Source organism: Geospiza fortis, unplaced genomic scaffold (genome assembly GCF_000277835.1).
Source record: "Geospiza fortis unplaced genomic scaffold, GeoFor_1.0 scaffold200, whole genome shotgun sequence".
Taxonomy (NCBI): Eukaryota; Metazoa; Chordata; class Aves; order Passeriformes; family Thraupidae; genus Geospiza; species Geospiza fortis.
In genome coordinates, this window is record NW_005054353.1 from 2,862,957 (window position 1) to 2,885,677 (window position 22,721).

The following is a 22,721-nucleotide window of genomic DNA, read 5'->3' on the forward strand; positions in this document are numbered from 1 at the left end:
TTTTATTTGATATCTATAAATAAATACAGTCATATTTAAGAAAAAATAAAGTGCACTGCAGTTTCAAACCCATATTTATGTATTTATGGTGTCTGCAATGAAGTAGTTTTATCAAAAACTCTTATTTAAAATACTGGCTAATTGGAGAGACTGGCTTCGGTTTTGAGGATATGGATTATCAGGGAGAGTATAAAGATGTACCTGTCATACTCCAGCATTATTCTAATTTATATGGATTAAGTCTAAATCGAATCTAAAACTCAAGTAGATTTAGCTGAAATGACTTTCATCCAGCCATTGATCTGGCTACAAACCATGAAAAAAAAAAAGCTGCTCCCCATACCATCCAATTGGACATAAAATGAACAAGGGCAGCTAATTGACATTCACATATATTGCGCCCCATATGGTCTTCCCTCAACATAATATCCAGGAGATGTGGGGTTATTAAGTTTGTAAACATACTGCAAATGCTCAGATTCTGCAGCAGGAGAAGTTTGGAGAAAATGAAGACAAGCAGATTGATAATATAGTGGTGTCTTGATATTTTCTGATAATCCCTGTTTTACTCACTGTCGTGTGACAACATAGGAGTTCCCTGGCTTTACCCTAGTGAGATCCTGAAAGTATAAAACTCCAGAGATTTAGTTGAAACTCCTTAACCAAATGGTGGATGATTTTTATCTACTATTTATTTTTAATATACTGGACTAGTGGTGCATAAGCAGTTTATCCCCTGATTTCTTAAAGCATAAAATTTTTTGTCGCATTATTTCTTTTCTCAATGTTTTTTCTTAAGATAAAATACTTCTATATGTGTTTTATGTTTTCTTCAACTGATGTGCTGAAGTGCTGCTGCAAATGCTTGGGCAGCCCATATTTAGTACTTGGAAGAACAATACCACTATAAAATTTAATTAGTTTTTATTGATTGATCATTGAAGCAAATTTTCTTACGCTTCTTACATACCTGTGACAAACCATCTACCCTATCAAATAGAAAAAAAAGATTACAACTGGCAAGGTCTTGTATTTGAAGTTAAAAGCAATATTTTAAACTCTTAATGTATATTATGTTATTTTTGTTAATATTTTGTCACCACAATTAGTTTTTTATTATTCCACAAGTTCAATGGCTGTTGAAAACCTGAAAACATTTATGTACGCAAAGATAAGAGATCAATTAGTCTTTATGCAACTGAAGTTTATGGCTTAACTGCTGAAAAGACTAGACATAAAATATAATATTTATATAAGGAAAAGAAAGCCCTATAATTTTCTTGGTGTTTGGTTTTGAAAAAGTTGGTTTTCTTCAAACGTGAAAGAAAATATGAAATGTACAAAATTATTTGAAAACATTTGGAAATCTTCCTATTTTGTTGAGAAGTGATCATGTCACATGAATTAGAGTGCTGATAGTAATACATAATTTTTTAATAACACTTCTTTTATTTTGACTGCATTGTAAAGGTGGTACAATGGTGCAAGTTCATGGGCAGATGATATAGTCAATGGTTCAGCTGAAAAATATGGGTAAGTAAAGAGTGTAGTGTTACAGATAAAACTAAAATGTATTTTGGATCTGCATAATAAGAATTCATTTATAATTGTACCAAATTTATTCCTAATAAATGTCTTTTTCTTGATGTCTTTCTTTCTTGACACAGAACTAAGGCACTTATGTTCTAGTCTTTTTTCCAAGATTAAACTGTTTTATTCGGTTACAAATAGAAAAAGAACATTAATTATGTTTGAACTATTTTTAAAACATGTTCTTACTGTTCAGGGCTGCTTTAATGAAAAGCAGCTTTTTAGTGATACCTGCCTACATCTGCAGTGTGGGGAAGGTGTCTTTGAAACCTAATACATTTTTACTTTTAGAAATAATCTCAATTCTATCTGTCTAACCTATCTTCCTTTGTGATTGATGCATAACCCATGCTGTGTGCCTTAGAATCTGTAGCTCTTCCCAGTTGTGGCTGGCTTCTGATCAAGAAAGCACACACATTTTCCTTGCTTTTAGTTCGTTGACTTTACTGCTTCTCCCTCATTTTATTATTGCTCTTGCAAGAATTTTCTTTTTTTTTTTACTTCCTTCCTTTGTGAATGTGAACAGAGAACATGAAAGACTGTTAAATTGAAATGTAAAAAATCTGATAGAAACCAGAATTAATTCAACAATATTCTAATGTGGACTTCTCTCCTCTTTAGAGAGGAGAGATTTGTGAAGGTCTTTTGGCTTAACATTAGTGCAGTTGCAGGGACTTGAGGCCATATATATTCTCTAGCTTTCTGAACCACAGTGCCGCTGTTCCTTGGCTCTTCATTTTTAAGTGCACAGCAAAGGCCATACTTATTACATCATCCTGAAAACTACATAAACAAACTGAAAATGAACAGCATTTAAAGGAGGTTGGAAAGTGCTTGCTGTAACTAAACCTTTTGATTTTAATAGTCACATGAAATAGTCCTGTCTTACTTCTCTTTTCTTACTTTTTATGCTGAATAGATACTAACATAGGTAAATATCAGGGGTAAATGTCTAAAAATAGTTTTTTAACATGAAAAAGAAGCTTATTAGTTACTACTCTCTTTCCACATTTAAATTTAGCTCCTAAAATGTCTGACAAAAAAAGAAAAAATAATTTGTTGTGAACCATTATGACTTTTAAATAAAACATAAGGCATAGAAAACACTTTATTAAAGACTGCTGAAATGAATCAGATTCTGTACAGATCAATGGATTTAGAGAATGCCTTTAACAAAAACTGAATGCTGTTTTGTTCATTCGTAATTTAAGAATCACCTAAAGACGATCAACTCTTCATTTAAGAATCAATTCTAAAGATGATAAAGTCTTACGTACCTGCTCCTGTTTGAATGGTCTGGTTGAAATCCTGGTCTCATCAAGGGACAAAAGCCTTGATATCAGAGAGGTCAGAATTGCAGATCTGTTGCCAAAAGTTAAGAAGAAGATAAATACGTAGCTGCAGTATATATATACAATAACTGCATAGTTAAAACTCTTGTGGTAATTTACTATTTAAACATCTGCCATATTATTGGTGTTTGAAACTGTCACTAAAAATGGCAACTATGTATATGTGCCATATAGAAATAAAGTTATATTTAAGATCTGAGGAAAAAAAATCTCACAAAATCCATCAAGAACCAAGTACTTTTCATATTTTGCATTTAATACTGCACTTTAAAAAGGCATATTTAAGTTACATGCTTAGTTTTAAGCCTACAACTACTTCAATTGATTAGTCTAGGTGCTCTGCTGAACTACATTTGAATACTCAAGCTCTACTAGGAAATTCTTCTTTTTCATTGCTTCCCTCTCAAGATCCTCTATGCATTGTCTTATGTACCACTATACTTCAGTCATGAGACATGTTAATTAAAACCCAGGCATGTTCCTGGTTTTGCTCATATGTCATAGTATAATATTCAAGTTGAGTGGGTGAAATATTGTGTTCTGAAATGGGAAAAACTGTGGAATATGTTTATAATATAAAGCTGAAAGTGTTATATTTTGGAATATTTCCAGTACTTTAATGGAAGTTTAGATTATTATCTGGAGAGAATCACTGCAGTAGATTCAGTTATAAAACTGAGCTGGGGTGAATGAGAGGAGAGGATTTCAGCTCTCATCTTTGAGAATTTTGAATTCCCAGCTTTTGGATCCTAATCAGCTTTATCATGATCTTCAGTGAGTCATCTCATGAACATAGAGATGCTTATTCCTGCAGGGTGATTCTTTTACATGTGTCAGTTGAGGGTCTGTGTTAAGGATGTTGAAAGTTAGAAGTAGCTGGCAAAATACAAGATGTTATATAAGGCAGCTGGCTATATAAGTCAAAAGATACATTGCAAGTACCAGAAGCAATAAAGTAAAAACACTCTACACCTTTTTTGCAGATAAAAATTATGTAAAATGCATATCATTTCAGTCTTCCAAGGATTTACATTGCTTACTTGTTTTATTTATATTTGATTGTAATAGCTAGAATAAAGCTCTAACTGCATCAGAAGAATCATAAAATAGTTTGGGTTGGAAAAAACGTTGTCTGCTCTAACTCCCTCTGTGAAGCATGACTTTGCTATTCCTCAGCAAATATATCAATGATGACACATATTTTGGAGAGTAAATCTCCACAGGTGTGGATATATATGCTTTCCTTAAGCATTTTTATAATTGTACCATGCCATGTGTTAACATGGTCAGCTGTGTTGACAACGCTCATGAAGTGAGCAGCTTGTCCAGATAGCTGAGCAAGCTGGGAGCAGCTGCAATTCTGTGGCTGCAGCAGAACGCAGGAGTGTGGAGCACAACGTGCCTGGGATCATGGCAGAGTTCCCTGCTTTGTCTGCTTAGCTGAGTTAGCAGAATAGTTCAGACTCTGTCATGTTGCAGTTTAATCATGCCTGTCACTGGCGTGGAGATATACTGGTAGTTATCCCATATACCACAGGGTAATAATGCATGTGACCAGATCATATCAGTACAGGGATGCGTGTATATATGTATATATATATGTGTGTATATATATACATATATATTACATATATAAAAACCATTGCAGAACATTACAGCAACCAAAATATCTTTGTTTACCTTTTTTTTTAAACCAGAGTACCTAAAAGCTTTACATTCCCGTCTTTTAAAAACTATAGCAGCACATGATTTTATATTAAGTTTCTTTATGAGTATAGGTGAGTTTTCCTTTATGAGTACAGATGAGTTAGTTGCTTGCTGAGATATATTGTCACCAGTTTTTCTAGAGATTGGACAGTGTACTGCTCCTTCCCATTTTCCACTGCAATATTTATGACTCAAATTTAAGTTTTTTTGGTACTAGAAATATCATTTGTTTTTAGACATGCTTATCTATGTTATGCTAACAGAGGATCTTGTGTCTGTGACTAAACAGCAAAGTTCCTATAGATAGTAGAAGAATAACATGTCCAAGGATTGAAATCCAGCAGCCATCCACAGACACTGACAGGTATTGCCATTGTATATTAGCTGGAGTTTGAAATTATGATACTTAGAAAGTGTGTTGTTGTATTTTTCTTGTTCTGTTCAGTGTTTCTAGATGAAACAGATACACTAGGAGCTGAATTGTAGTGTACTGTAATCCTACAGCAATTCTATTTTTATTTCTTCAGTTTTTTGTTACAAGAAAAACCTAATGCTAAAATGGTGACTGGCATGATGTCATCATTTTTACAGAGTAAAAGAATTTAACATGGGCTTTTAAATAAATAGTTTTCAGTAATTTTGGGGGGAAAAAGTTCTATTTGTTATGTAAGCTGTTACAATTGCTTACTGTTGGAAAATGTTAATCTTTTATAAAGCTTTCTCTATCCATAAATTTAGATCAATGACTATTATAATTTGTTGAAAATTCTTTTTTATTTATTAAGAAAAGTAACAAATCTGAAAAATTAAAAATCAGAAAGTCATATTTACTGCATTGGGAAAAGAGTTCACATTTGAAATTTGCAGAGTATATATATATATATATATATATGTATAAAATGGAGATAAATCAGTATATAAAATAAAATTTGGGAGCACCTTTGGTTAGGTACTACAGCAACTAAAGTTTACAGTGGTACCTAAATGATATTAGATTCTAGTTATAATACCTGATGGGTTTGGAACAAGAAGTTAGACTCTGAATACTCAGAGCTTTCTGTGTAGTGACTTACAGAGAGCTCGAACAGTCTCATAGGGATTGGCTTGCTTGGTTTAGAAGCAAACACTGCTGTACCTTTTCCTCAGAGCAAGGGACTGTTATGCTTACAAGTCTTGCAGACTTTGGCATGGAAATTAACCATCTGCCATGCCTATCTTCCCTAGCAAAAATAGAAGGATGTGACAATAGGTAGTATTACATGGAGGAGATCATTATTTGATGTTTCATTAACTGTATTTTCATAATGAAGGTCTTTTAGCAAAGGTAAACAGCACTAGTGAACATTAAAATATTATATGGATGCTGAGTAGTTTAACTAGGACTACCATATTTCCCTCTTTAAAATCAGTAATTCATATGATATGATTTCTAATGAGAAAAGAAGAAAGTTTCATCTAGATAATTCGTAAACCTAGGTCTTTAAGAATGATATCTGAAAATTTAGAAACTTCCATTTTTAATTTAACTTCCTCCCATAAGTATGGCTGGATTTTGATATTCAAGCATAATTGGTGAGGAAGGGGTTTCACTGTAATGACTTAACAGTGGTAAGGAAGGGGTTTCCCTGCACGAGCAGGTTATCAGATATTTTTCCTGTAAAAGGGACGGTTGCTGAAGACTGGGATCATGTAGTATATGTGTTTCTTTTTAAAAGGATAAAAGAATAAGTGAGGATGAAGAGAGTGAAACTATTTTTTGAATTGCTCTTTATATGCATATGCTGCAAAACCACAAAGTGAAGCTTTCAAGTGGAAGACTGTCCCCTTGACATAGCCCTCCATTTGCTGTAGTGGTTATTGGGAGGATTGCAGCCTGTAGCCTGGAACCTGGGGATGACAATCAGTTTGGCCTCAGGACTCAGTCTTCAAATCCTTCAGTCTACAAAACAGCATTGCCTCACCTTCAAAGGTTTACTGCCAAAATCCACCCTCTCCTTCACTTTGGGGAACTCCTGGTTGTTTTTGCACTTGAAGGAAATGCTCACTGCAGATTGTGGCAAACAGTATATTAGCTACTGAGTGTGACATTTTTGAGGCCTTATCTGTTTAGCTGCAGTTGCTCCATGATGTTCTGCAGAACATAAAACCTGCCCACTAAGCCATTAGTATTGATCCCAATGGTAAGAATGCCTCCTTCCTTCTAGTCAGGCAATAGGTCAGACCCCTCATATCCTAAAAACTACTTTTTATACCTATAGAGCTAAAGGGAATGAGGCCTTAAGAGTAACAAATGGAAGCCTTAACTTCTCATGAAGTCTTTATGAAGCATGTGGTTGCCACTCACCTCTTCCTCTGTGTGTCCTACTGGCTGTTGGAAGGGGAGAGGAATGGAGCATGGAGTGATAATCTTGCCATATTGCCCAGTCCCTGCTGCTGGGTGCTTCAGCAGTCCTCTACTCACTGAAAGGAGAAATGCTGACAGACCCAAAAAAGTCTCAGTAGGCTCATTAATATGCTAAAATATGTGGATAAACATGATAAGGGTGGGTTTTTTCAAGACCTGGATATAATTATTTGTAATTTTGTTGAATTTAGGAATATTTTTTCTTGGAATTTATTCTCATAGTCAAAGAATGTATTCTATGGTCATTTCTTGGCATCATGAAGACGGGTGACATTTTTCTCACCTTCCATAACACTGAAATCGGACTTAAACTGTTACTTAAACTAAACAGCATTGCTATCAAAGCTAAGGTTGTGTTTCTCTGTCTATCAACAATGTAAAAGAAGCGAGACAGTGGATGTTTTTGCTGATGAAGCTTCCTATTCAGAAACAGAACTGATAGAAGAAGAAGTGAGGTAATTTTGTTGTGGTTTCGTGCCAGGCTCATTGTACTTTTCTTACAATCTTTAGTGCCTCAGCTTATAATTACCATTGATGTGTCACTGTGGTGTGTTTGCTTGTTAGGAGCTTATAGATGTAGGTTCATGATGTATGGTATTATTCTCAATCTGTCTGTGGCAAGCCCTTTGTATGCTCTAGGAGTGCAATTATGACCTCATGGAAGGCCTGAAAAGACTGTTTTAAATGAATATTTTATAAACACATTCAGCAAAGTCAGCCACTATACTCTTTTTCAATGCCCTTAGAAATAAAATGCTGTTACTAACATAAAAGTCTTCATATTAAGGCTGTGGTATGTCTCTCTCCTTTTCGATACTAATTAAAATTTGACCTCTTGTTACACTTAATCACCATCAAGCCACTCATTGTATTAACTGACTTCATTGTAAAATGCATGACTTCACTCAAGGAAAAGTCCTGAAGGGTACACATTCCCCATTTGTATTCTGTATCTGTTCAGTTACTCAAGGAGAGCTGGGAGGTGTGTGGTTTTAATAAATAGCTCCATTAGGCTATGGATTTTACCTTTTAAATTGCCTTGATTTAATGTATTTCAGGATATTGCTAACAAATATTACTCCTTGAAAACAGACCATTTACATTGGGAAAAAAAGGTGGGGCTTGATTAATTTCTAAAAGTAATGGCCTAATTAATAGCCTAAGACAGTAGAAGATATCAGTGCTTGATCAAAAAAATGTCTTTTACTCAGTCTAATTTCTTCCCATTACATCTCTAACAATAACTTTTTCCACTGCTGTTTTGGTACAGTTCCATAGGCTGTGGGTTAAAAGAATTTTTGAATTACAAACCAATTTTTTTACTAGTTGTTGGAACCTCTGTAAGTGCTAATGATGTAGATTTTCACCTGGTTACAGTCTCAGCACCACATATGAATCTATCACTTATTGACTAGCCTATATGTAACAGACGTCCCCAAGCCTAATAATAGTTAACTGTGCTACATGGTAATTATAACATCCAGATTGTGGACTTTCCTACAAACAAGAGTGCTACCTCTAGAGAGAATGCAATCTCTAAGAAATATGTAAAAATCTATTCATATGACAAAAAATGCACAATTAAACTGCACTATTAATGAGTTCTTAGCTTTATTGAGACTTAATATTATGTCAGCTACTGTTTTATTCACAGGTTGATACATTAATAGACAAAATAACAATATTTTAACCCAGAAATTGTCAGGAAACAGACTATTGCATGGATAGTCATTACTGAGACATTGGAAACATTTCAGCCCATTTATCAAGAGTATGGAGCAAGTCAAATCATACATGTGAAGAAACTATATGTTATCAAGAATTTATCTCAGAAAATTTATTCCCCCTAAAAATGTCTGTAATAAAATGATTTGCTCCAAACCGGTATCATGCAGCATATTTTATAACTAATAGAAAAGCTAAAGTTCAACTGAGCTGCTTTTTGACTAACATTACAGGCATTGTGAAGCAGCAGATAGACAGCCATATCAAAGATCCAGATCAACAGAGCAACGTCCTGTGCTAGAGCGGACCAACTCCCGCTCCCGATCCACAGAGCGTCCTGACTCAAACCTCATCAGGTCGATGCCTTCATTAATGACTGGAAGATCTGCCCCTCCTTCACCTGCCTTACCGAGGTGAAACAGACAAATCAGTCGGACTAAACCCCTTCTGCCCCACCAGCTCACCATTTTATTTTCCCAGTAGCTGATTGGTATCGCCTCATCCTTAGCCGATCACTAGCAGCAATAGATACTAACCCTTTCAGTGTGAACACACTATTTATATTCTACTCTGGATATAATGGTGTGACTACCATTGCAAATTGCTTGCTAACAGTATTTAACTATGTTTGTTTATGATTTCTCATTTGTCAGGAATCCTGGATGGTTTCCACATAAAGCACCTCATAACTATCATATTCTTCTCTTACAGAATGAGAAATTATTTGTGTTCATCAGACATTGCTTATGGAACAATCATCATAACATCAAATGAAACTATTTTTTTTAAAAAAAAGTTTCTTTAGATGCACTGTACTAACTCTGTCTTTTACTTATCATTTTAACCACCATTTTCTCTGACTACATTTTACTGTGCCATAGTCTGTACTGTTCCTGTTTGAGTACCCCTTATTGATATTTTGAGAATTTCTATACATTGGTCTTAGCTTAAACAAACATAATACAATAAAAAGATGAGCACATTCTGGTCTAGATCATGTTCAGGAAAGCCTCTCTGTATTTTAGAACTGCAGAATACATTCTTTTGTTTTCTGAAAGTTAGAGTTAGTATCATCAAATCCCCAGTGAAAATTGAGTCAAATATCATTGTCTTTCCTCAGTTCATTACTCTGTTTAGAAAAATTCATGTAATCTCACTGCAACTCAAATGTAATTTAAAAAAATACAAGCTGAGTAAAGATAATTGAATTTGACTTGTGAATAAATTTATGTGTATGTGGCTATTATATCCATATGCATATGAATATGTGCACAACACATTTTCTGGCTTGACTGTGTGAAAAAGCATCTTATGGAAGCATCCTCAGCCTCAATTTGGCTTCCTTTTAATGGAGAGATTTCTCTTTTTAATCAGGTCTTTTTCTGCATAGAGATAATAGTTTCCCTCTGGGACTGCAAGGGTCCCAAGTGATGTAAAGTCTACTTAGTTACGTTATCAGTTCTTGACTATATTTAAGAATGACTTTGTCATTTAATAGCTGTGGTTTGTTTTGATATGTGTCTCATAGGTCACATCCTCGAACTGGGTCTGTCCAGACAAGTCCATCAAGTACTCCAGTAGTAGGGCGAAGAGGCAGGCAGCTACCGCAGCTCCCACCAAAGGGGACGTTGGAGAGAAGTAAGTGGATGGTTTTCTCCCTAATGACATTGCCAAATTGCTGATGAAGGTTGATTATATTCATTATTTTTCTTTTGCCATTACAGTTGAAATCTCCTGGGCTTTTGTGTATAGAGTTGGGATTTGGTAATGGTATTGCATTTTGTACTGTTTTCTATTACGTTTTAACAACTACAATACTCTTGGCTGACATGAATAATTAGCAGTATAATGCACACAAAACAAGGTGGACTATTAGCATGATCCTACTCCTTTTGAAGTCAGTAGGTGTTCGGTCATTGACTTCAACAGGCACAGGAAATGATCTTTAGTATGTTGTCCAGTGACAAAATTCTGGCTCTTTTGGGAGTCAGGAACATAGTTGATAATTTTTGGGCTCACATGTAGCGTGTTACAGAATGCTGATATAAAACCTCTGCATCTTGAAACAGGAAGAGCAAGAAGACAGGTAATGATCTTTAAAATAAGAAATGTCAGATATTTCATGATTCGTGTTTACTGGTACTGTAATTTTGCTTATCTTTAATGTCTATTGAAAGTGCTGGTTGATGGAGATATTTTCTGAAATGTTTAGAAACAAAGTATATAAATGCATCTTTGACAGCAAATACATTTTCACACTTCTGTTTTTAGTAACTAGATGTGCTGTGCAAAATCAGTCTAAATGGCCATATACACTCCTTTTTTTTTTTTAATCCTTCTTAACATGTATATATCTTTAAAAAATTCTGTTGTTTTTAACCCCTGTGCTTTGGTTCCTTTTTTTTGTTTTTGTTTGTTTGTTTTGTTTTGTGACTTTCCGTAGACAATGGAGACAAGGAGATAGAGTCTTATGAAGGTCTGTACATAAAGAAGGGCTTGTTTTTTACCTGAAAGCCTTTTTTCAGAGGCTGTATAGGGAAAAACAAACCCAGCTGCAATTGATGTTACTTGATTGCACAGACATAGTCAGAATTATTGTCATAATGAGTTAGTCTTTATTTTTAGACCTGTGGCTCATAAATTCTACAGGATTCTGCATGAAAAAAAGACAATATAAATAATACTATCTAAATATGATTGTCATTAGAAGAGTACCTAGACATGTACCTATTTTTAAAAACCTAGAATTTACCTTATGGCAAATAAAAGCATTTCAGCAGTTATGTATGTACATTTCCCAGATTAGCAGATATTCAGGCACATGTTTCAATATAAGCGTTGGAGGACATTTGACATGTTTTATGCTAGCCATTCATTTATTCATAATGTTTTTATTCAAAATATTTTATAGTGTGATACATTTGCTGAATTAGTAGGTGATTTACAAATATTATGGGAAAAATATTCAATTGAGGTAGTCTTTCAAAAAGTTAAAATATTTTTGCTTAAAATAAAATCCCCTTATATTTTACAGTATTAAACAATTTAATTTGCTTAATAGCAAGCCACAAGATATCAATTGCAGTCCTTGGTTAAACCACTGAGGGTCTTTATGTAGTTTTACTGTGTTTGTCTCATCAGACTTTTTAATTTAGTATTTCCAATGTTTACAATATTTATTTCCATTTTGGAAACAAAACTTCATGAAAAGAAAACTCTTGTTTTCTTGGATCATCACTCTATTATATTAATTTCTTTGTCACCTTATGTGTTGTGAATTGCTTATATGAAATAGAGTCTAGATATTCCAGGAAATAATCACATCTAATCACATGATGTTTGCTCTCATTGCTGTATATGCTTTTATGTTTTACCACTCTTCCCTGCTCTTTGCGTAGTATATCTATTTAGACTGTGAGCTCCTCAGAGCAGCAATTGTGAAGTGCTGTACTTTTGCTGTGTTTGATTAGAGAGGGTAAAAGTCTTATTTATTATTTATGTCATAGATTCTATAGAGAGAAATGTAATAAATACAATAAAATAACTATTTTTATAGGAACTATAGAATTGTTTCCTCTGGTAAGTATTGCTGGGACTTGAGGAAATCTCCTTTTACTCGAAAACTGAGTAATACTTTCCTTTTATTTTGTCTTTTGAAAAAAGTAGTCTTTGGGAAAATCTGGGTTATGGAAAATTGTCAGATCCACAGATTCTGATGTTCTAATATACAATCAAAGCATCATAAGTATCACTGAGATACAATAACAAGATACATTTCATATTGAACTTAGACATACAAAGATGGTAAACACTCTTAAAAACCTAATCCATAGATACAGCTTTCATAGAGCATTCTATGTAATTTTCTGTCATGAATTAAGAGCTCATATTCTAATACCAATAGAGTTTCTCTTTGAGGATTTTCCTGTCCTTCTCTAGGATTTTCTAATAATTTTCTTTAAAGGGAGTAATAATTTTCTTTAAAAACGATAGTGGTCTGCAAGAACAGCAGATTACCTAACTTTGTTCAGTGGCAGAATATAATTAAGATTAATAGTAGTCTTTTTACTGTGGAGAATAGAATTTTACAGAAAGTTATTTTAGGCAAATGAAGTACTAGTTACAAAAACTGAAATTTAATAGAATTGGAAACACTGACTATCATAGAAGGAACTTATGTTAATATTTAGCAAATATAGCACCAATTAAACCTGCAAGTTTTGTAGATATTTGAGTAAGCTGCAATGCCTTTTTTTAAGCCCCAGTGATAATCAAAACTTTTGTATGTGGTTGGGAAGGCTATATGACCGTCCAAAAACTGTTGTCACAGAGCAGTCCTTTCTGCTCTTACAGAACACATACTTGACTCAAATGAGAAAAGTGTTTCTATATTGCAGGGGACGTGCTGTGAAGGTTAAACTTTCTGTATTTTGAAATCAAGGATTTTATTGTCGACTAGATAAAGTTAAAATCAAACTGATGAAAAGAGTTAGTTAAAGGTACCTTATAGGCAATGATGAATTGGAAGTCATCCTAGATTTGTAAAAGAGAAAAAGAAAGAAGTCTGTTGCAGACTCCTACTGTGGGCTCATTTAGTTTGCATACATTTGAATAATTTGTATTTCTTACAAGGTTGTATCTGCATACCTTTTCTTTAAATGTTGTACAAATGCCAGAACTCAAGTAGAAAGAAAGGAGTAATTTGATGCTGGAGATATTTTTTTGTTACAGGGCAGCATTCACTAGAATGTGGAATATGGTGTGCTTATGGCTGTGACTAGAAGTGGAAGGGAAGGAATTTACAGGGAGAAACCCAACCCTTTGAGTACTTGCTTTCCAAATTAGGATCAGAAGTAAAAAACATTGATTTGGGTTAGATTTAGTTCCATGAACTGTATTATTTGGTTGGGAGTTTTTGCTCCAGGACATGAAGGTTCCTCTTGAATACTTTATTTCAAAATAGCCCAAAAAGTTTTCTTTCAAGAAAGCTACATGGGAGTAGCTGTGAAGGACCACACCTATCTGTGGTGTACTGATGCAAACATTTTAATCAGTGTCCCGCATGCTCAGTAGAACATGCAATATCCTTAGTTATGTTGCATTTACAGCCTTTTGTGGTTGTGATATTTTTGCTAATTCCTTCGGTTGCCTCTGCTGTGTTTATTGCAGTATCAGATTTGTCTCTTAAGAAGAATGACTGGGTACTTCTGAAATGAATTGCCTTGTCTACCCAGGCTATACCTTAGCATCTAGGCAGTCTGGGTTTTGCTTTAGATTTTATTACTTTGGTATATTTTCATGTTATGTGGCTTGAAAATAGTTCTGAAAAGATGTCTGGGATCACCTCACAAATTTTCACTACTGAAATGCCAGAAGACTTTTTTTTCAGCTAAACTTTTGCTTGTATATTTTTAAATTACACTAGAGATAGAAATATCTTGTTTAAATGAACATTTGTAGGAAGTATTGTTAATTGAACTTGATTTTAGTGCTAAAATGTTGATGTACTCTTAAGTGTTCTCTATTTTTCACACTAGTTGACAAGTGAATAGTGCAGTATTTATAGTTTTTAAGGGTTAACGTGGTTTTTTTCATTTATATGTGTCTACAATGTATTTCTTTCTTACTCACCTCGGCAGAAGGATGAAATCGCTGACCACTTGCTCCTAATTAAAATGGAACACCATAAAGTGAAAGTATTCTGTATTCACCCTTTCACTTCATTGTTAATTACTAATCAGAGAGAGAGTACTTTTTCCTAATATAGATTTTTACTTTTCCTTTTAAAAATAAACATAGCCCTTTCTTTCTTCTTTCCACAAAAACATCCCCACACCATTCACCCAACCCTAAAAAAATGGAAAATCATGTTAGCCTAAACAGATGTAATAAAACCTTAGAATTTGGAAATGAAGTGCTCAGAAATTTAACAAATAGAGCTCAGTAAGGATTTGCCTTTCTATTTATGCTCTATCATAAAGACTTTAATTATATGATTTCATAATAATCTTGTGTCTTGGGAAAATTATTTCAGAACCTGTTAGGCCTGAAATTAATGCTGATTAACTGTCCTCTCTTAACTTCAGGTGTGGGTAATCTTTTTCCAGCATAAAATTAGATATGAAAATTAGCAGGAATATGGGATTAACAGGAATACTTGATTAGGTTTAATCAGGGATAGCTAGAAACCATTAGTTGGGGTTTGTATCTCTCAGATACAGATTCAGATCTCTAAAAGGGACAGATGTATAGTGACAATGTAGTGTTCCAACTCATGCAGTCTGGAATGGAAGCTACAGAGACATTCTGATGGTTAGGAAAGCGCAGATTCTACTGACAGAAGTGCATGATGTTTATTTTAAGGGGTTTTATCTCATTTAGAATGCAATTTCTTTAAATGAGAATTCATTTTGCAAAATGAAAAGGAATGTTATTGTGTTTTACACAGGCCTACCCTAGTTTGATGGGGGACACAGAAAGGTGGTTATAATGCAGAAGATCAGTGTCAAGACTGGTCATGATTTTATCATACTCTGTCAGCTATGATTTTGCAAGGTTCTAAAAATATATGGCATATGGGTATTTTGTTTTATAAAAATGATTGATCACATGTATAAAATATAAGATATGATCTTAGATTACTTCAGCTTGGCTGTGAACTTGATGTCTTAGGCAAACACAGCAGCCCAAAAGATGTAAATATAAAGCTTTGCATCATCCTCTTTTTTGTGCGGATACTTCTGTGGTACTGGCCTTCATACTTGCATAGTGTAACTTGCATTTTGTGTGCTTGACAGCAAAGTAAACAGAATAGGTTAGTTAACATCAGTAGCAAGGCTTCCTTAGGATACTCTCTGAGTCTACTTTAGGGTTTTGATTTCAACTACGAATTTGCTAAAATACACCTTTGGATTTTGACTGTGGATGCTCAGTTCACTGCCCTGAGAGGCAGCAGACCTTGAAGAGTATTAAAATATTTAAGTTGCATTGGTACAATTTCCATAGAAAAATTTGAACAAACTTTACCTATAACCTAGAGTTTAAAGCACTTACTTAAAAAGTTCTGATCTTTCAAGGGAAGTAATAGCTTATAAATTTCTCTTGGATTGGCAAAAGGATAAATGAAACAGCTTGATGAAATTTGATGATCTTGCTGTATAGGTCTGAGACTACAAAGGGCATAAAAGGAAAATGACTGAGAAGTCATACAACTGCGCTTATGACAGCCATTGTTCATTTACCCTTCAGGGTACCTACATGCCAAAAGCATTTTAATTCACCTCTACTGAAAATGTTTTGTTAAAGTCTTAGGCACATCTTCTATACATTTGTTTTTATTAGAGAAGGTTGATTGTATAGATTACATCACTGCTGAATATTTTAATTGAAATTTTCAATGTCCTGGTTTTAATTGGAATTTAAATGTCCTGGTTTTATCATGGGGTTGGAGACCAGAAATCTAAGCACAGAGTAGTTTGCATTGCATTGCATTGATTATAGCCTGAATTTCTCTATTAACAATACCTTCCTAGAATCAGTAATTTTCAAATTACTATTACATGCTAGCTAAACCTAATGTCAAGTCATTCAATAAGCCATTTAATTGAACATAAACTTAAACATGTAATGAGAGAACTGAAAAGAATTCTAGAAACAGAGAACATGAAAAATCAATAAGCAATCAAAATCTGAGCCTTGAAAAACGACACTATATTGCGTCACATCAAAGCTGTTTAATAAATAATTGAAATTTAAATTAAAGCAGGCATATGGTATATCAGTAATTCAGTTTGACACTCTTCAATATTATTACTGTTGTTACCCTCATGAGCTTTGTCACTAAAGAAAGCTGTGGTACTTTATTAATCACATTAAAAATATATTGGTGTTTCTTATCATTAATAGCACTTTCACTGTTGTTCCTAACAGTATTCTCTAGTATCTAAACATGCTCTAGGCAACTGTCGGTACTAGTGGAAAATGTCTTTCTTTTTGTGTTCTAACTACCCTGAAATCCAGATAAAAAAACATATTATCTGGCAAATTGAGGATATAATTTTCCCAAGCTGAAAAAGCATTTGCTTTGTTTCTTCTGCTCTTTTTAGGTACCAAATATGTCCACTAATTTATGATTAGTATACAATTTTAAATATGGTGTTTGAGAATGGAAGCTTGGACTTTTTTCCCAGATAAACAAAAACAAAGCCAAGCAGAAGATTTAAACTAATTATCTGCCAATATCTGTCTGTTTTCTCTGCTTTACTGCTTATTTTCTGCTTTCCAGTGCTTAAAAATTTAGTAAGAAATTGGTGACAAAGAATATTAAGGGCTGCATATAAGCATCATTACTTGCAGAAAGATCTCATTGGAATTAGCTAAAGATATAAATGAAAAATAGCACAACAATTTATTTCATCTCTGATTCACTAAAAAAATAATTTCTGCCACAGACTGAGGGTTTGTGTGTTATTGTGGATGTCTTTTGTTTGATGTTTTTCTTTTATTTGAACAGCTTGTAACAAAGCATGCATGTTTTTGTCTTGCTTTTTCTCCCTCACCCATCCCTTGCTTATCTAATGCAGCAGGAGCTGAAGAAAACAAGCGTGCTGGAGTTGAGGAGGCAGAGGTTGAGGCAGGTCTGTCTGACCACAAGTGCCTATCTCCTTTAGATATGTTTTCCCCTGAGTATATAGGGAAGATTTACCAGCTAGCTTGTAAATATATTGAACATAAATAAACCCCACAGAATATTTATATCATTTTATGAAAGAACAATACAGACAAATTAATTGAGTTTATTTGCCAGTTGTGAATGCTTAAAATAATTAAATGTGAAAAAAAGTACCCAACTGTTTTACTCTTTTTATTCTTTTTTATGAAGTTACTCTGTCACTATGCTCAAGTAACAGCCTTGGCAGATCTGGGTGGGTACCTCTTAGATGTGGTACTTTGCATTAATAATTTTCACATGTAGGGAAGTAAATAGTTTTGTATCATGACAGGTTTTTTTCCCTTAGTTTGTGTTAGCAGACTGATGCTGGACAAAAATAGTGGGCAACTGCATTAGGTAGAAACACTTCAACCATTTTGTATGATGTCCTCCATCCTGCTTGGAAGGCAGTTGGTAGTGTGATGACAACCAACAATTCATGATCAAATCAAACAGTTGCAAATACTTTTTTCCACTCAAATACGATGTGATTAAAACATACATTTAACTTCTAACTTCAGGAAACACCCAGTACTGGTTCAAAGATATGCAGAGATCTAAAGATATAATTTCTCTGTTGTTCAGTTTCCTTTTCAAAGGAAGAATTATAAATGCATACATTTGCATTTACATGACTTGTTAATAGGTTACATTCTACTGTCCATAATGAATTAACAGTTAATAATTGCCAAAAGTGATGGAAGCCTGGTGCACAAAAAAAGATGAGTTGATCAAGAAACATATTTAGTACTAGCTGGTAGGAATATTACTAGCTTACAAACGTATGCTTAAGATGCTAAATGCTGCTTAAAAGTGTAAGTGTCTGAATCCTGTGCCCTGAACCTTCTTCCCATTGTTATTGAAGAGAAGAAAATGCAGATTAGTATTTTCTTCTATGAAGAAAAGTCAAGAGTAATTACTGTGATGGGAATCATTACTTGTTCAAAACACTGGATGCTAGAGTAATTTCACTATTTCAGTGGTGGAAAGTAGGTTTACTTTTTTTAAATTTTAGTTCTCACTTAGGCATCCAAATTGTCCTTTAAGATCTTTGCCTTCTCATTTTTTTGTCATAGTACAGTTTACTTTTTTATTGCTTTTGTTAGGATTCTGTCTCTGTGGTGCTCAGTGGGCTGTGTGCTGTGTGCTCTTCTCTCTGTGTGTTTTGTGGTAACTCTAGCCTAGTGCATGGAGTTTTGCTCACGTAGCTTGCAACAGTTTTGTGTGTGCTTGTAGTTACATTGTTCTTCATAGTACCTGTCCCAACTGTTAATCATCATTGTCTGTTTTTAATGTTGTAAAGACTGTGAGGAAAAACATCAAACCCCACCTGTTAATGGGCGAAAAGGCAAGTTGATTATGATATTGCTTATGAATTGTGGGTGCTTGAGAAATTTAATTTACTTTTTTTGCTGCATGTGTGTGTGTTGCATAGTTCTACTAGCTCAAAATTAGTAAGTTCACATATGTTCAATTCCAGTGTGTTGTTTTACTTCTTGGATATAATTATTTTCAACTGAGGTTTAAAAATATTTATTGGAATCAAAACCTCCAGATGTTTATGGTTTTGCAGCTAGCTGTATTACTGAAGATACAGTTTGCACTAGGCTGATATGTGATCAGGTTGGCTATGGAGAGCTAAGGGGGTAGGTTTATATTTCTTCTTATTTTGGAATTCCTAGGCTGCCTTGCCCTAAGAGGCCAAATAAAGTTTGTAGACACCTGCAAAATTGTCTGCATTATCTTCCACTTTTTAGCAGGTCTATATTCTTTTACATTGCTTGGATATTTTACAAGCTTGGCACTTTTTAATGTGACTAGAAAAAATTGACCATTTTAATTATCATATACTTTTAGAGAAAGTCTTATGTTATTAGCAGTCATTTCTATTGTCTAGTTTGTAGTCCTGTTTGATGTTCTTTTTCAAATTCTGTAGAAATAAGCTTAATTCAAAGCACTGAAATTTTAACACGGAGGTTTAGGTTTCTTATCTAAAAATTAGACCAAGAAAGTTACAATGAACAACCATAGCTTACTTTGAAGTTTTATTTGAGTTCATGCTTCTAAATTGCTTTGATAATTTTGAAGTATGTTACTACTTTTCCATGTACTTCTAAGACCCTATTACATGTATATTTTGTGTCATTGGTGTCTTCTGCCAGGGAATGAAATATGAACTAGTTAGTGTTTTGGATTTATTAAAATTTGGGTATTCACTCTTACAGTTCCATCTCTACCAGGAGCCTGCAAGGGGTATAGACCCAGTTAGACTGTTATGGACCATTCCTAGCTGCCTATTCCCCAGAACAACTTAGCAGAAGGAATACAGATATCAGGAGAGCAGGGATTCTATTTTGCCTATGCTAGTTTCTTGTCTGGGAAGGACAACCACACCATTTTTAATGTCTCTCATATCAAGTGTAGACAAAACCAAATGGAGTGTCTTTGCAGAGAAGGGGTCGTGTCACCAGCCTGAGGGGTCACCTCGCTTGCTCTGGTGGCTGTGCCAGCATAGTCCTGAATGAATTCAAATCTGAGAGTGTGCTGTTTTAACTGCAATCTATGCTACTAACCAGATAGTTGTGTCATAATTTTAAGATCTAAATTCCCATCATAGTAAGATTGAAGACTTTTGCCACTGACCTGACAAAGCTGACAAAACAATTAACAGTGATTTAGTCAGGTCTTCCACTCCTTCAACAAAACCATTATTTTATACACTTATAGAGCCTGAATGATGTATATTGCACAATAAACTAACTACTAACCTCTATTTAGATAGTTTGTTTCATACTTTTATTAAGTTCTCTAAGGCATCGACTTTATGTTTTAGAAGGTTTTTTTTTTCTGCAGAGCTCTTATGCTCCAAAAGAATGATCAGTGTCTACTATTGAATTTCAAATATTTATTACCCAAACTGTCATCCCTTTCCAATGTTCCTGAGGTCTTTAGCATTTCCCTTTCGTGTATTTTGTATGACCTCTTTTGATCATTTGAGTTTGTGGGAAAAAGATCCAAGTAATTCTGGCCTTTACTGTCTTAATTTAGGGTGCATAGAAGATGATGTAGTTACCAAAGCAAAAATTGTGTTTCATATTCCCTCACTCTTCAGAATATTTTATAGGATTACATTACAGCATGTCTGTATTGTGGGAATTAGGAATGCTTTGCAGTTCTCATCTCCCAGACCAAGAAGTGTCTGGAGCATATTCATGTCTTGAGTTTATAGCAAGAAAAGACCCAAGTCTCAGTGCTGCCCTTTCTGTGCACTCTGGTTTCCCCATGCATGGGAGTCCCACTCCTCTGTTAGCAGTCTGGATACCTGAAGGAATAGAACTGAAACTATGCTGTATTCCAGATTATTCTAAGCTATTGTACAGTTTAGACACAATCTCAATAATTTAGGTGGCTGAAAGCCAAACTAGGCAGAATAGAGGTGCTCCAGTCAAAGAAGTGATGACAGATGGACTTGCTTAACTGACTTGCAGAAGCAGTGTTCAAATACACTTTTTTGAAAAACAAGCAGGTTCCTGTCAGGCCAGAGGGCATTCTCATCTTGATGGCTGATCCAAGCATCTTTTTCCATTCTAAGACCATTTGGGTTTGTGGAATTGGGGTCTACACTTTGCCTGTACTTCTGAACATGACTGCTGTGAGTCTCCTAGGTGCTTTCTCTTCCTCTGGCTCACTCACTCCAGACTTCACTAAGAGACCACAACAGCTTCTGAATTTTTCATGAGAAATTATACTGGATGTGTTTTACGTGGGCTGTGAGAATACTTAACATATTCCTATGTGTTATGAGTACCTAGAGAAACACTGCATTTTAATTAAATTCTAGTTCAAGCAAAGTAAGGTTTAAATAAAGTAAAGACCTGGTTAGGTTGTGCTAGTTGTGGACAAGCACATAACTTCAATTTGCATGCTGGGAAAGGAGTGAGATTAGAATACCCCCACAATACAATAACACAAACCAGGAAAAATGAAGTACCAGTAAAATGCTCTAGACTCAAGAACCTACATTCTGCTAAAATTCCTTATGATATAGGGGGCTATTTTACAAATTTAGCTCTAAAACTGCCAGGGAGATGTTACAGATGAGAAAGAGTCTAGCTACTCGCTTGTCCATAAATACCTTCAAATTTTACTTATAAAAAAATTGAGTTTTCATCTTTCAAAAATACATGGCAACACCACATGGCATTTCTGAGACTGGTATGTGACAATGGGATGTCATTTTATCTGCTAGACAAACACATTACTAACCTAATGTAAGTAATGCAGAAGAATGAGACAGGCCTTTTGGTGCAAACAGTATTTGCACATAAAGATGCATGTACAATTTGCATGCAAATTTGAGCAATAAGAAAACTTTTCTGTTATTAAGTTGTAGTAATTGACATTCAGAAAAACTTAGATCTTTCTGAAGAAAGAAATATGTATTTTTCATCTTTGTGTAAGCCATTCATTGTAATTTCTTTATTGGTTGGTATTATTGCTTACATCTTTTGGCTTAGTTTCAGATCCCTTTTGTGAGCAGAATTACTTTTTTCACAATTTAGAATGGTACCATAAGCTTCAATCTTAGCTGCATCTTAGCACCTTGCAGAGCTTTTCTTTTTGTGTGCGTGTGTTTGTGAGAGATATATAATCATATAATACAAAATTATCTTTCTGCTTAGAAAATGTTTGAGGACTTACAATAAGATTGCATCTTTTTCAATAAATATAAAAATAACATGGAAAGAAAATACTAACCCCTATATCAAGCTAAACCTTACCTTCTGCATTCTGCAGAGTGAATTTGTAGGCTGTTCACATTTTCTTGTATGCACAGAGTATTCCCTGACATCCAGGGCATGGAAATGCAAACTGAGGAGGCACCATGGAAAAGAAGTGTAGAGCAGAACCTTGTTCTTTGCTCCATATTTATCTCCGTATTTATTTTGGACATTACTTGTAATTCTGGGCCCCCAGTTTGGGAAGGATGTTGGGACGCTTCTGCGCGTCCAGAGGAGACAACGGGGCTGGTGAAGAGTCTGGAACTCTTCAAGTCCTATGAGGAATGGCTGAAGGAGCTGGGGTTGTTTAGCCTGGGGAAGAGGAGACTCAGAGGTGACCTTATCACTCTCTACAACTCCCTGAAAGGTGGCTGTAGTCAGGTGGGGGTTGGTCTCTTTCTCCAGGCAGCAACTGACTGAACCATAGGACACAGTCTCAAGCTGTGCCAAGG

The 22,721-nt window shown here is 34.7% G+C and overlaps 1 protein-coding gene across 15 annotated transcripts in view; it reads left to right on the top strand.

Moving 5' to 3' along the window:
- RIMS2 (regulating synaptic membrane exocytosis 2) overlaps positions 1-22,721 on the top strand; it is a 357,283-nt gene that overhangs the window by 215,090 nt on the left and 119,472 nt on the right. For 10 of the 15 annotated variants that reach the window (XM_031058961.1, XM_031058971.1, XM_031058957.1 and 7 more), the window contains 3 exons: positions 1,471-1,533; positions 9,012-9,191; positions 10,307-10,416. In XM_031058961.1, coding sequence (XP_030914821.1) covers positions 1,471-1,533; positions 9,012-9,191; positions 10,307-10,416 — 353 coding nt within the window. Of the gene's footprint in view, positions 1-1,470; positions 1,534-2,856; positions 2,938-9,011; positions 9,192-10,306; positions 10,417-11,221; positions 11,255-22,721 lie in introns of those variants that run through there. The other 5 variants (XM_031058963.1, XM_031058967.1, XM_031058970.1 and 2 more) reach the window with 4 other exon arrangements.